The sequence below is a fragment of the Girardinichthys multiradiatus genome, chromosome 13, assembly GCF_021462225.1.
Source record: "Girardinichthys multiradiatus isolate DD_20200921_A chromosome 13, DD_fGirMul_XY1, whole genome shotgun sequence".
Taxonomy (NCBI): Eukaryota; Metazoa; Chordata; class Actinopteri; order Cyprinodontiformes; family Goodeidae; genus Girardinichthys; species Girardinichthys multiradiatus.
Genome location: NC_061806.1, coordinates 31,549,970 through 31,564,314, shown reverse-complemented (window position 1 = coordinate 31,564,314; position 14,345 = coordinate 31,549,970). Strand labels below are relative to the sequence as shown.

Below are 14,345 nucleotides of genomic sequence, written 5' to 3'. Positions count from 1 at the left end.
TTGATTTAATTCTGTGCTGGTAATATTTGGGTTTTGTTATTCTTATTTTATCAGAATCTGTATTATTGCCAAGTTTGTACACACAAAAAAAGCATTTTACTCTGGTACACTTTGCTCTTGGTGAAGATTTTATTTATTTTTTTCCCAATATAAATGGAAATAAAAATATAAACATAATAATATATACTACATGAATGTATCAATAATATGTAATTAAATTTTTTATTAAATTTACTATTACAAGAAAACTTTTGCCATTTTATTTTGTATTTTTTACTTTGGCTATCAACATATTTTACATATCATTTTATTATAAATGATTACATACAGCTGTTGTTGATCTTCAATCAGTACACCTGTCATATTTAATTAATCATGCAGCCAGCACTTATGTTGCCTGGTTTGCTTAACCTGTTGTCAAATTCTACTATTACCACTCAATTGATTCCATTACACAAAAACACAATGAGAAAACAAACTGTCCAAAATATTATTGCATACATTAGTCCAGACAACTTGCTCATAAACACTTATGACGCTTTCAGGATGTGTTACTTGAATAACATCAGAATATGGTTAGAACTCAACTTCTAAGCATTCAAATCAAAGTTAAAAAAGCATTCCGCAGCTGGTTTCTTCCTACAATATTTGCTTCGTCGTTAATTTTCAGGTCTGTAATGATAACCTTAAGTGAGGCATGCAGGGGTAAACCAGCATGACTGTTGGCTTGCTTACCAGTCACAGCACTGAGATACAAATCGTCATGCAATGCCTGCCGTATGCTAATTAGCAACGACAGGCTTTGAAGTAAAATAAATGGCCCATGCAGCACTGCACCCTCCTGAGTGCTTCAAGATTATGCATATACCACATAACATCAATAATTTCAAATTAGCAGGGATTTTCAGAGGTAAGGCCTGTTTATACATTTTAGGGGCAGGGGATTTTTTGGGTGGACCAACAAAAGTTAACTCTAATTTAAGGTGGACCTGATAAATAGTGTTCACATCCCATTTTGTAACATTCTAGGAGATATTAATGTGTAATAAAAGAAGCAGGTCTAAAAAAAGCACTAAAAACGTGACACACTGATTGAAGAACAGTAACAAAGTCTCAGCAGAAAACAAATCGTTTTATTGTCATATCAGAGCAGAAGAACCAAATTAAATAAATTATCCTGGCACTGAGTGGGTTACAGAGTGTATTTGTGAATGCAATTCAATACTTTCTTTGTGAGGAGCTTCTAAAGGAGCCCTGTTTATTCCGCATTGAACCTAAATAATTCACAGAGCAGATTTAATATGAACAAACTACCCAGTTCAGAATAAAAAAATGAGAATCAATTTAATGTTATTGCAAAATTCTTATGAGCAGCACATTAATTTAAAATGAATAAAAAAAAAATGGAACAGAACAGAAAGAAATCTGTAAAAATATGTTGCTTGGATATCTTTAAACATAAAGAACCAGAACCTTTGTCGTAAAACCTAATATGACATCATATGTGTTTGTCAGATTAAGGCAACACAAAGTCCTGTCAGAAAAGCAGTAATAGGTCTTATTAATACAGCCAAAATGTTGGATTCTGGTTTGGAAATCAGACTTTTTCTTGAAAAAGAAATGCTTTCTTAAAGATAAATTCTCATCAAATGTGCATTTCTCAGTCAAAGATGCCCACCCATTAACTGTAAGGAACATGGAAGCTATATCTTACCAATGTAGGGTGTCAGTGAAGCACAAGAGCACCAGCCCCAAGGCAAAATAGGCACAGGGTGAGACATAGGCCACCGAGTCAGCTAGACCCAGCCAAACCGCCACATCTCCTGCTGTGCAGGCCATGGTGTGCCTGATGGCCCAGGGCATCCTGGTTGATCAAAGAGCCCCCACGCTGGGCAGGCACCAGCTCACCAAGGACGGACCAAGGTAGAGAGATCACATTACCATGCAACCTGATCAGGCTATAAGGTGAAGGCCACCTGATGGGAGCCCATCTGATGGTAGCCCACCCCTCTGTGATGTGGTTCAAGGACCCACACAAACAATACCACACCAAGGGGCGCAGCCCCCAGTTGGCCCCCCATGACATCACCAGAGACCCCTGGGCCATCTTCACATCTCCCGTCACTGCTGGACCAGAACAGGCGCCGGGACAGGAAGATAAGAGGAACACACTTTATCTTCCGCCCCTAGCCCATCCCCCCATATAGTTTGAGTTTGCACGTGAGACATTGTTATGAATGCAGATGTGTATGTTTAAAGAGTATTCAAATTTGGGTTGTGGCTGGCTTTTGTGTGACACCTCATTGCTTGCTGACAGTTCAGTCTCTTGAAACCCTAGGTGAACTTCCGTATTCGAGGTTAATATTTCTTCCTCGAAAACCCATTAACAGTTTCCTTGGCTGTGTGTTTAGGATTATTGTCTTGCCTGGAAATCGACACTTGTTTCATCACCATATTCTTTGCAAGAATGTCTTAGTTTTCTATTCACCCTTCTTCAGTTATATAAAGTCTGTCAGTACCATATGGTGAAAAACTGCCCATACCATGATGTTGCCACCTACCAACTTAACTTTTGGTATGGTGTTTTTGGGGTAATGTGCAGAACTAATCTTCCTTCAACATGGTGTAAGCAATGACATCAAAACAGTTAAGCTTTGCCCTCATCTAAAGACACCACATTATCCAAGTATCTCATTAGATTTTCCAAACAAACTTTAAACAACACTCATACTTTTTCTTTAGCAGTAGAGTCTAGTACAGTAGTGGTGAATAGAGGCCTTTGTACCTAGGTCTTTCTGTGAGGCTCTTTGTGAGTTGTCCTTGGCTCTTAGAGCACTCGTTTCATGATTATTTTGTCTCCTCTGTCAGAAGTCTTAGGAAGGGCACCTGGTCATGAAAGGTTTATGATGAAATGATGTTCTTATATGTTCCGGATTATGGTTTTAATGGTGCTCACTGGAACATGAACCTGTAACCTGTGCAATATTTTGATATAGAGAAACCTTTTTACAGTCCATCATGTAACATTAAACCAGCTGATACTGACTTGCACAAAGCAGTAATGATTTAACTGGAAAAGGGTTTGTTTATTTTCTATTGAGAGATGCTGACAATGTGGAAGCACACTGACAACTGTGCATGCAGCTTGAGCATAAGACAGAACAGCAAACTCTCGTTTACACAAATTTAGCATCAGCATTTAACACAAACAGCTTCAGGAATTTCCCCAGGAATGGCCTAAAGCTATTGTTATCTCATTCTCTCCTTTAAAACAGCACAGGTTTGTTGCTTGATAGGGGTGACATTTTGCATCTTAAGCAAACGACAGGAGTAACCAGTTTAAATGCATAGGTCTGGACTGGGTGTTATTTTTCATAACACTTTGTGGTATTATGCATTTAATTCACATTGTAAAAAAGCTTTTACATGTTGACACATACTTTTATTTTTTTTTGTACAATCAGAGACAGGTGACTAAGGACCCAGCATACTAACCCCAGAATCATTTGGGAAATATACCACCATTTTACAATTTTGGAGTAGGTCTGCAATATCAATCCCATAATACCACTGACCAATGACACTGTACCTATTTACTCAATAAACTGCTTTCACATATCTGCACATACTCTGAGAAGAGCTAAGATTTTAGAACAGTTTCAACATATAATAGGAAGATTACATAATATTTTGTATATCATAGAATCGACCAACTAAGGCAGCTTACAAACTTTTAAGGTAAAGCAAGGAAAACTGAAAATTGTTTAAACGACATGCACATTCATACTGTTGTTAAAAATATAAAATTTAAATTGATGATGCTGATGCATGGAACAGGAAGACAAACCCCTGAGGGCACAAGAGGTGAGAGAAGCAAAAAAGACATTTTTGGAGAAATTCCAAAGCAAAACCCATCCATCATGGTCCATTTTTTTTAATTTTTTTTTATTGTTATTTGGGAAGTGGGCGTCTGGGTGGGAAGCAGAAAAAAAACTTAGCGGCCACAACATTTGTTTAGGCAGGTATTTAGAACAATGTCACCTACTGCTATATACATTTCTCACTTTGACTCTTTAGTTCCCAATTCTGAATATTGTGACAATTACAAAAGAAATAAAGGAATGTAAGGTACATTTTTTAAAGGAATATCATATGACTGAGAAATTATAAAAATTTTCTTCCATTGTTGTCAAAAAAGAATCAAACATATCAAAACCCAATTCATGTCCTCCGTTAAACATGCGACTTCTCTTTCAATAAATAACATAATGTTCTCCTTTTGCTCCAGCTGCCCCTGTTTTCTTTCCTTACCTTTGTTCAAAGACCTATTTTGAAAAAGGTCATTTGCTGTTCCATCAGCCAGAAACGAGAGCAAAAACTGAATATAAATAGAAATGTTAAAACATAGAAGAGAGAGATTTTCTCAGGTAACATTAGAAAGTACAAGTAGGAAGAAGGGTGGGGAAAGTTGGATTCTTCATTCCTCTCTTCCTGCCATAAATAACACAAAGGTAAGGTAACATGTTTATTCCACCTTTACTGCCATCACCTCATGAGTAGGGTTTAACCTGATATTTTTTGCTAAACATTAGTCTCTTTCTATGACATCCTATAATCTATACAAAGTCTTTGGGCAGGAATTGCTGTACATTCTGGCACCAAATTATAGGTTTCACTTTTTGGACAGCTAAACAAACAAAGCTGTAGAACATAAATTATTTTAAATTTAAAGGCAAATTCTTATAATACTGCACCTTCAAAAAAGCCCTAAGAAATGTTACAATAATTATTAGGCCTACAGTATAAGTCCATAGACAGAAGCTATGCCATCAGTGGTGCATGGCGACAAACAGCAATATGTTTCTTTAAAAGAGACGTTAAATGCATAGTTTAGCACAGAGCTCTAAAAATCACAGTTGCACTTCAGTGTTATAAATTATCCTAAGTGTGTTTGTAAAATTAGAATTATGTAAATCATGTAATCAATATAAGTAACTTGTGATAACTGGTTTAGGTGCATTTATAAATGGAGCTGCATAGTTGAAATCAAGATTTGTACTAAATCTAACATGCAGATGCAGCATCCTAAGTCAAGCAATTTGTATAAACTGGAATAACAAGTTCTAAGCTTCATTTGTGAAATAACTGGCAGGGAACAAAGCTGAGCACACAAGTTTGCAACATCTATCCATTAGAGTTAGATGAATAAGAGGCAAGGAACAGCCTTGACAGGTCCCTACTTAGATTTACATCATGGTTTGGGAAATTAATCAGTTGATTAGGAAATTCTTTTTTACTGACATTTACATTGAGTCTCACGTGGAGTGCAGCAGTAATATGCCTATATGTAAAATTGAGGTTGGATAAACTGACCGATTTTCAGTCTTATTCGAAATGAACGTTTAAGAAGGATGATAGCAACATTTTGGATTGTTCAAGGACAAAATGATTAGCTAAGACTGATTGATTTCAGGTTGATTGTCACTGCCTACCATATCCATGTCATTGTCAATTTAAAACAAGCCTGTTAGAGCTGGTACATACCCGACAACAGTAGACAGAGGTACGAATGATCAAGGTGGCAGTTTGGAAAATAAAAGATCTTTGCTATTTTAATAATAATGTAAAGGCAAATTTCCAAGGTTTTCTTTTTGGGCCTGCATTGATTATGAATTTGCCCATTTGTACATGTGTATATGTGAATGCGCAAATGTTTATGATGCACAAGAATGCATGTAAGCTCAAGAACAGGGAAAGGAGTGAGTTTTCTTTGGTGGAAAAAGGGGGCTTAAAGAGAAAAAAATATGTTAGGAAAAATTGTTCTAGATGAGAAGGATAGTGACGTTTTAATACCGAGCACAAGATATGTATTTTATCTTTAGATTTAAACGAAAGATATTTTTCTTTTTACACATTTTCTTTTCAGAAGCTTTTAGGTACATTCACATGAGTGGCAGGTGTTGCTGAAACCCTACTGTGTGCAGCCAATATGAGCTGAGATTAACTATTTTACATTTGAACTTACATAGACAGCAGGAATCAAAACTAACATTTGTGTTTCCAACCACTCACCTGAGCTTCATTGTCTTTGAGCAGTCGCTTGGTGCGAGCCCCACCCGGGTCGTCTGTCACATTAAGAACCACCACACTCTTTCTTTCCCAGCCAATGAATGAGCCATCTGTCATGCCCTCAACCATGGCCAGGAAGTCCTCGTAGCCATGGTGACGGGTGGTAACAACAGAGAATGCCGTCCAGTCATATTCTTCAAGCACTTCGAAAATCACCTCAAGTTGGAGCATTGTGGAGCAAGTGAACTGAAGGTAGATTGAGCCACTTTCCTGTTAGCAGAGAGAATGAATTTATGAAGTAAAGTTGAAATCTAAAAATAGAATTGATCAATTTCAATTGTAAATGCACAGTTTATAAAATATCAGTATTACTTGCCCTGGAACCCAAGGTACTCTATGTAAACTGAAAAATAATATTGTGTGCCAGTGAGCCATACAAAACATGTGTTGTATAAGATTAAGCATATTTATACAGTGGATTTGCAAGCAACATCACATTGCTCTCATTAATTTCAACTCTCTACTTTGTGTCTGACTGGTTTAAGTTTTTCTAAGAGGGTTAGACTCAGAGGAATGACAGAGTCTGTCAAATCTGGCCTTGGCTTTTAAATAAAAGCTTTCAGCATGAGTGAAAGAAACAGTGATGCCCTTCCTCTCTGCAGCTGCAGTCACATTTAATATGAGTAGAGGAGCAGCTCACAGTGTGAAAAAGTAATGCATTTCTATTGGCTTATCTGCCACTGTATTTTTGTCAAAACATGAGCAAAGTTTTAAAATAGCAAAATGTATTTTTACTGATGGTTTGACTCAATGTAAGTTTAGACAGGAAGAGAAAACCTGTTTTTTGCAAGCATTGCGCTTTCAAATACTGTATGAATTACCGTTTTTTTCCAGGAGTCAAAGGAATATCTGTAAATTAGTAATCAGGGTTCTACATCTGTGTGCACATGTGGACGATCAAAGGGAAAAACGCTAGGGAATAACATTCCATCGTCCTTGCCATCAGGGCTCACCTCTAGCTATGCTGCTCTGAATTTAGTCAGATATCAAACTAGCAAACCAATTCCCAGTGTATGCCCAGTGTCTCCTTTCCATAACATGGCCCAAAGAGGGCTGTATAGGAAACTTGCTTGGAGTGAGCACTGCAGCTGAAGACTGAATCATTAATAAAGTTTAGAAGTTTATTTGGAACATGGAGCTAAAATAAACATTTTAGCACCCTTGAGAACTTACAAGAAACAATGAATGACTAATTTTACGTCCCAAGACACCATTTTAGAAAAGGTAATGCCAAAAGGTTGATAGATTCTTTATTTGCTTCAAAAAACAAACTCTGGACGGCTATGCTATTCCAAAAAGTTTTTATTTCTTCTAGTTGCGAGAACCATTTTGATAAAATTTTAAGATTTTTTAGACCTAAATCTGCAAAAGATTTGAATAATTTTAAAGAATACTGGGCAATCCTGGAAAAAAATCATTGAAGGGTACAGAAGAAATCAGACTGTGGCGGAGGTCCAATTTCCAGCAGGATAATGATGACCACAAACACACCATCAAATGGTTTAGGTCAACACTTATTCATGTTTTCAACTGGTCTACTCAAATTCCAGACCAACATCCAATTCCTAATCTTTAGCAAGAGTTGGAAGTTCTTCACAGACCCTCCCCATATAATATCACTGAGCTTGAACAATTTTGCAGAAAATATTCAGTCTGTATGATGCTAAGCTGGTAGAGACACACCGCAAAGGATTTGGAGCTCTAAAAAGATGGGTAAACAAAATAGGCTGAATGCGAATGTATACTACACTTTTAGTTGTTTATCTGAAAAAATATTTTTATTCAATTTCACTTTTATTGCACTGCTTCCAGTTATCTATAATAGAAAACCAAAATGGAATGAATTGAACTTTATAGTTGGAAGGTAACAATAAAAAAAAAAGGAAGTGAATACTTTTGCAAGGCACTGTAAATTATCTAACAGCCAAATTATCTTTGTAATGTCAAAGTAAAAGGATATTGTTATCTACTTCTATCTATTTTTTTAAAGAAAAAAACATTGGTTTTGCTGAAAATAGGAAACTGGAGCAAGAGGAGCTGTTATTTTTTATTTGTTGGTTGAAAATGAAATAACTTTTATTCACAACTTCTAATAGATTAGTATTTTTTTTTATATATATATATATATAGCTTTAATCTGTGTTCAACAGATAATGTAGAAAAGCATGATTCAGAGATGGATCTTTTGTTTCATGTTTTGCTTCTGAGTTTTTGTCGTCCTTTTGTCTGTGTCAATTGTCCAGGGGAGCTTGTTATGTGATCTCGCCAGTTCAGCTAAGATTTCATTATTTTTGGTAGCTGAAACAGAATGCATTATTTTAAAGCACACTAATGTAAAGTGTTTGTCTGATTCTCAATTGCTCATCTGACGTATATTTAATCTTTTATTTACTGAAGTAGATATGACTATTGAGAGTTTAAGTTATTTGCAAAAAATGTCCACATCGTGAGACGAAGTAAAAGCCAGAGAATATGAGCTAAATGCCTCCATAGTGCATGCAGCAGGCTTCTCAGCACTGCTGTAGAGGTTAACATGCTGTAAGGTGGAAGCTCTGCTTCGTTTCAACCTGGAACTGCAAATGCTTTTTCGAGGTTTCTTTTGTTTTTTGTTTTTTTTTTACTTACATCACAAGAAATTTCAAAAGATTTTAGAAACTCCTGTTTCTGCAAAGATGTTATATATCTTCCAATGCAAATTTAAGCACTTTACATATGGTCAATGTATTTCAAGTTGCAAACTTTTTTGTATGCAACTATATTTTATACTGAAACACAAGTTTTCAGGTTCATAAATGTCCGAATGGTCCTTTGGCAGAAACAGTCTTCTCTTGTGAAATGCCTTTTGTAATGACCCTAAATGCAGACAGAACCTGAAGAATTATTCCACAACTTAAATTTAGTTTTGGGTTTAGTCTGGACTTTTGCCCTGCTGGAACTCCTAGAACAAGCTACTCATTTAGCTTTGTGGTAACAAAAAAAGTCTGGATGACAAGTATTTATTGACTCCAGCCAAGAAATTAGTTACTTGGATTTTGAAACACCCAAAAAGTGAGGAGCAACTCTTTTTTACGGTCTTGTTATTACAGTATTTATATGGAGCGGGTAACTGATCTGAGTGGCACACGGAAAAGCTTAGAGAGAGACTAAAATGGACAGGTAGTCTGTGCAATAAGGATACAGAATTAAAGACATATAATCAAATTTGGTTACAGTAGACAATGAGTATAGATTATTATTTTACTTCACTGATTGTCAAAACAGGTACAAAACTTCGTCAAGGTGAGGAGCAAGCTTTACTAGCACAAAACATTCTATGTCTGCAAGCAGCTCCATTTCGCACCTGAAAAAGCCGAGTATGAAGCAACAAAAAATTCAAGTATGAAAAGGGTGAAATGGCCAGCCCCTACTTGAATCATTGACCATGTTTGTGTTCTTGTCAGCCAAAAAAAAAAAAAAATCTGTTAAAGAGTTAATACAAAAATATTCAACCAAAGGATTTTTTTTGGTCATGTTGCAAAATGTTAAAGATCAATGACATAACCAAGTGCCTGTATTCAATTGTTGAGTTTGTAAAATGTGAAAACCGAGGCTTTACAGACTTCACTGCAAGAACTCTAGAAGTACATGTAGCTCTTGTACCACTTCTTCACCTCCTGCTGTAAACAAACCTGTTTTATCAATGGATAAAGATAGTGTTGGTTTGGTGCCAGGTGTATTGTTTTACCTGTAACTGCAGCCAAGCCATGAAAAAATTATAACCCCATCATGCTGTCAAGGTGGTCTTTTTAAAATGATCTGGACCACTTACTGAATAATCACACCTGTCAACTGCTTTCTTATTTATGCACCTCAACTAAATGTTACACAGAAAATCCACACAGATTTCCTTAATATTCAGTTAGTTTATATTTAGCAAGCATTGTAATTTCAGATGTGGATATATCCATTGGATTCCTGACTTTAGACTGTCCTCAACATGTCAGAAATGAATTCATAAACAATGGTGTTAATTTATTATACAAAAACAAAATTGTCAAAATAGGCTGAATATCATGAATACTCATATGGTGGGAGACTTCCTTCTGTACTTGGCAGTTTTGATGCTGAGAAGCAAAAAGCAGTAACATAATTATACCCATCCTGAGCGAAATATAGCAATGTGCCTCTTCTCCATAACATATTCCTGATAAGATCAAAGCAGTATGTCTTGTAAAATAAGTTGACATAGTAGATGTTAATCTTAGATAAATTAGAGATCGTTCACAGTGCTTCAATTTCTGCTGTCAGAAGAAAGAAACAGAGCCTTTTTCAGACAATTTAATTTCCATAAAGGCCTCAGGAATTTGTCATCTCTAAAGCTGATATGTGCATTTTTGCAAGGAGCAAACAGTGTGATTGTGTAATGAAAACCTTTATAATAAGCTACCTCAGCATAAAGGGTCTCACTGAGTCAATCTTTGTAACTAAGTCAGTGCAGCTTTGAGCTTCTTGGTTTTGATTTCACCATTTGTAATGTTCTGGTTCAGTGCCACTCGTTTTCAGAGCTGTCATAGCCAAAGGTATTTTTAATGCAACCATGATGCGTCTGCTCCCATCAAATAGTAAACAGGAAACTTAATGTTAACTCTTGACGGCCATATATTTCTCCAGGTGCTCATTTTCATACTGTTTTATGGTCAAAACATCCATGATCAGAACTGGGACTGAAAAACATAATATTAGGCAAGAGTTATCCAGACAGGTGGAATGATTTTTTGATAGCAACCAGATTTCTATTAGCAGATAATCTGTAGTATCTAATGTTTAACTCTCTGAATAATATAAATTAGTTTCTAAATAACTCAAAGTATCTCTTTGAGGTAATCAGAAGAAGATACATTTTTGTGAAATAAAATATGAAGTGCACCATTCATGTTAGAACCATGTAACCATGTAGATGACTGAGCCTGAGAGTGTAAAGTATGGTAGGAAAATCAAACATACTCAATAAATGTTTTCTCAATGCTTCAGGAAAAACTGCATAGTAAAAGCAATGAAATTAGATTTATTTTGTCTACACAGCGTAAAGAAAAAAAAAATTAACCATAGACATCCAATTTTCTACCTTTAAAATGTGAGTAAATAATTTCTAACAGAAAATAGGGATTATGGATGCAAAATTTAACTTATACAACTGAACACAAATCTCAGGAAGAAAGAACAGAGTGACAGAATTAAAATAATCACTAAGGTTCTTTGGCTCAAGCTTTGCAGAATCTAAAACACGGTGAAAAGAAGCTCAGTCCATCAAGTGCAACAAGTTTACTATAAAATAAAAGGTCAAAAGAAGTAGTTTTGTTGTTTCTATATGGGTACAATTCCACAACTAGAACATTTTTCAAGAGCCACAAAAGTTTTCTTGTGTTTCCACTGCATTTACCATGGTAATAACAGATATTTACAGTAAAAGGGTTGTGGTAGGTAGGTAGTACTTTTTATCTACCAGAGACCTTTAGATGGAGTATTGTCGGGGGAGAGCACTAAACATTTCAAACTGGTTGAGTTTTTGCATTGTTAGTTTTGTCAAAGAAGTTTGAGATAGCCCAAACCTTGTAGTTTTTGTTAACTTTGTCTTTAACAGATTTCAAATCATTAGTGTCACCTAACAGCTATCTATGGGGAAAGTTCCTTTTTACATTTTTTATCAAGAGTAATATTTTCAGATTCTAAACCACTGTTTCGAGGCAAAAAACAAAGGCCCCGTGGATCCTTAACAGATTTCCTTAACAGAAATGCTGTTGTTGCAAATGTGCGTGGTTTAGGCTCTTTTTGGAAAACATGATTTAAGCTTCATTTATAAAATATCTATAGATGTTACAAATTTTATCTGACTTTGAAGGGATTACAGTCCAGTTTCACAGTGTAAAAATAGTGTACATTTTTAAAGTTAGAACACGGGGTTTTAATTCCAAACGCAGCTGTCTCTCAAAAGCGATAGAACATGGAAGTCAGTCTCTACAAAATCCTCTCCATGGAGTTTAAAGTGACTCTATATGAGTTATAAAGTTAAAGTGCATTCGCTGGGTCAGAGTAATCAGTTACAGTTTTATTGGTGAAAATCAAGGCCTTTAATGTTTGTAGTGGGAGTCTCATGCCCATACTTCTTAGTATAAGTGAGTCCTGAGTCAACACTCCTGCAGGGGAAGGAGAAACCAGTTAGCATTTACGGATGTATTTTACAAAAATTATCATGCTTTGTTGCCTGTAAGGGGAAACAACTCCAAAGTGTTACCAGGCTAAATTAAAATTCCAGGAAGATAAGTTCAGGGAAAAACATTTTGGGTTTCAATGTCAAAATGTATCGTACTTTTGTTAATATAGCAATCTGATTTTTTAGACTTACTTAAAATGGCTTAAATTATCTGATATTTTTTTATTCAGAATGTGGTTAAACTGCTGGAGAAAGGCACCAGCTCTCCCGTGACCCACTATGAAATAAGCAGTAGAAAATGACTGACTGACTGGTTAAATATTTAAATTTCTAGCAGTCTGATTAGTTGGTTTTGTTAAAACCATTTTGCCAGGTGTTGATGCTTGGCAAAAATAAAACAGGCCCATCTATTAAGTTGTTAATGCTGCTCAATGCAGTACTTAACAGCAGAAATACAAGGGCAGCAACAGCCTCATTTGCCCCACTTTTACACCCAGGTAAAGGTTGCAGATTATATGACATACCTCATCCTCTTTTAAAACTTGATAAGGTTTTTGCTGGTTTGATTGTTCCTGGTTCTTCAAACTGAATAATGTGTATGTTTCTGGACTATGCTGGCAAAGACCTAATTCTGCTTTACCAAGAGCACTTCAGTAGAAAGGGGAAAATAGGATGCTATTCATCTGAATGTTTTCTAATTGTTCAATCGTTTTATCACTTAAGTGTTTGAGGGTGGAACAGTCTTATTAAAATTACTGTAGATTTTCTCTACATCAAATATCTCATTCACATACAGACTACAAATTTTAAGCGATAAGCGATCTTTTAACGTTCCACCTTGTGTTTCACAGACAGTCCTTTCTTTGGTTTAGATCAAAGAATGAGTGCTGATGATAATGAAATGACAAGTAATTCATTTTCACCTGTGGCTCTCGTCCTAGACTGGCTCCTCCGCCGACAGCAACAACAGGAACCCCAGTCTGTGCGGAGACAAACTCAAGCATCGGAGCCAGAGGGGCACGGTTCGGCGGTGGAGGTCTCTCCTCCTCAAACACCAAACCCTGCAACAAAGGTTGCATTGGGTCAAATATCATATAAAGATAAAAAGTAATTATAAAAGAGAAATTTAGCAAAATAAAATTGTGAATTTTTTCCTAACAAACAAATTAGTAACTTAATATGCAGAAGATTATTTAATAATGGGCAAACAAATATCTGAAGAACAGAAAGTACTGAATCTTACCACAGACTTTAAGAGACTGCAGTGATAAAATGAATGATAAAGGCTTTTAAAGGTAAAGCTTTCTGCTGATGAAAGCTAATAGAGTAGGGAGTAGATGGGAACCAGTAAAGACAGTAATGATTGATGTCTAATCATTTTTATTTATCTCTAGAAATAAAGTAACTTAATTACAGGAAAACACTAAAATTAATCTGGTCAAAGTTATAACACCCTACCCTGTAATAGCTAGTGTTACCCCATTTGGCTAAAATAACTTAATTGAGTCACTTCTTGTAGCCATCTATCAGTCGCTGGCATCGCTCTGAGGTAAGTTGCCACAATAATCACCTTCCGCTCTAAGATGTTTGAGGGGTTTCTTACTTGCACAGCCTGTTTTAAGTCACTCTGCAGAAAGGTGAGGACTTTGTCTCATTGCAGGACCTTTCATTTTTAAATTCGTAGCCAGTCCTTATACTGGTATGTTTTGGGTCACTGTCATGTTCCAGGGTTCAATTGGCTTTGCATGGATTTTTTTTAGACATTCTTGCATTTTTTATCAAACAACCTCTGATACCTGGTATAATTAATGGATTTGATGATGGTAATTCAATCAGGCTTTGCAAAGCATTCAAATTACTAAACTTTTTATCATGTCAAATAAATAAACTGAACTGTACAGTATTCAAAGACATAACCTGCTTGTTTCTGCCTCTCACTGGCTTGTAGGATTCTTCATCAGTCAGTGGTTGATTAGGTTCATGTACAAGCTTCATACTTATCCTTACTCCCTGATATAAAGCAGCT

At 35.9% G+C, this 14,345-nt stretch overlaps 1 protein-coding gene and 1 long non-coding RNA gene across 2 annotated transcripts in view; one reads left to right on the top strand and one right to left on the bottom strand.

Annotated features, from left to right (window-relative positions):
- Positions 1-14,345, bottom strand: part of grin2da (glutamate receptor, ionotropic, N-methyl D-aspartate 2D, a) — a 282,278-nt gene that overhangs the window by 128,474 nt on the left and 139,459 nt on the right. Inside the window, exons 3-4 of the mRNA XM_047383963.1 lie at positions 13,243-13,380; positions 6,073-6,339 (exon numbers count right to left, since the gene is read on the bottom strand). Of these exons, the coding sequence (XP_047239919.1) occupies positions 6,073-6,339; positions 13,243-13,380 (405 nt within the window). The remainder of the gene's footprint in view (positions 1-6,072; positions 6,340-13,242; positions 13,381-14,345) is intronic.
- Positions 6,211-13,454, top strand: LOC124879407. Its single transcript, XR_007041029.1, has 2 exons — positions 6,211-6,321; positions 13,261-13,454. It is a non-coding gene; the product is annotated as an uncharacterized LOC124879407 (long non-coding RNA).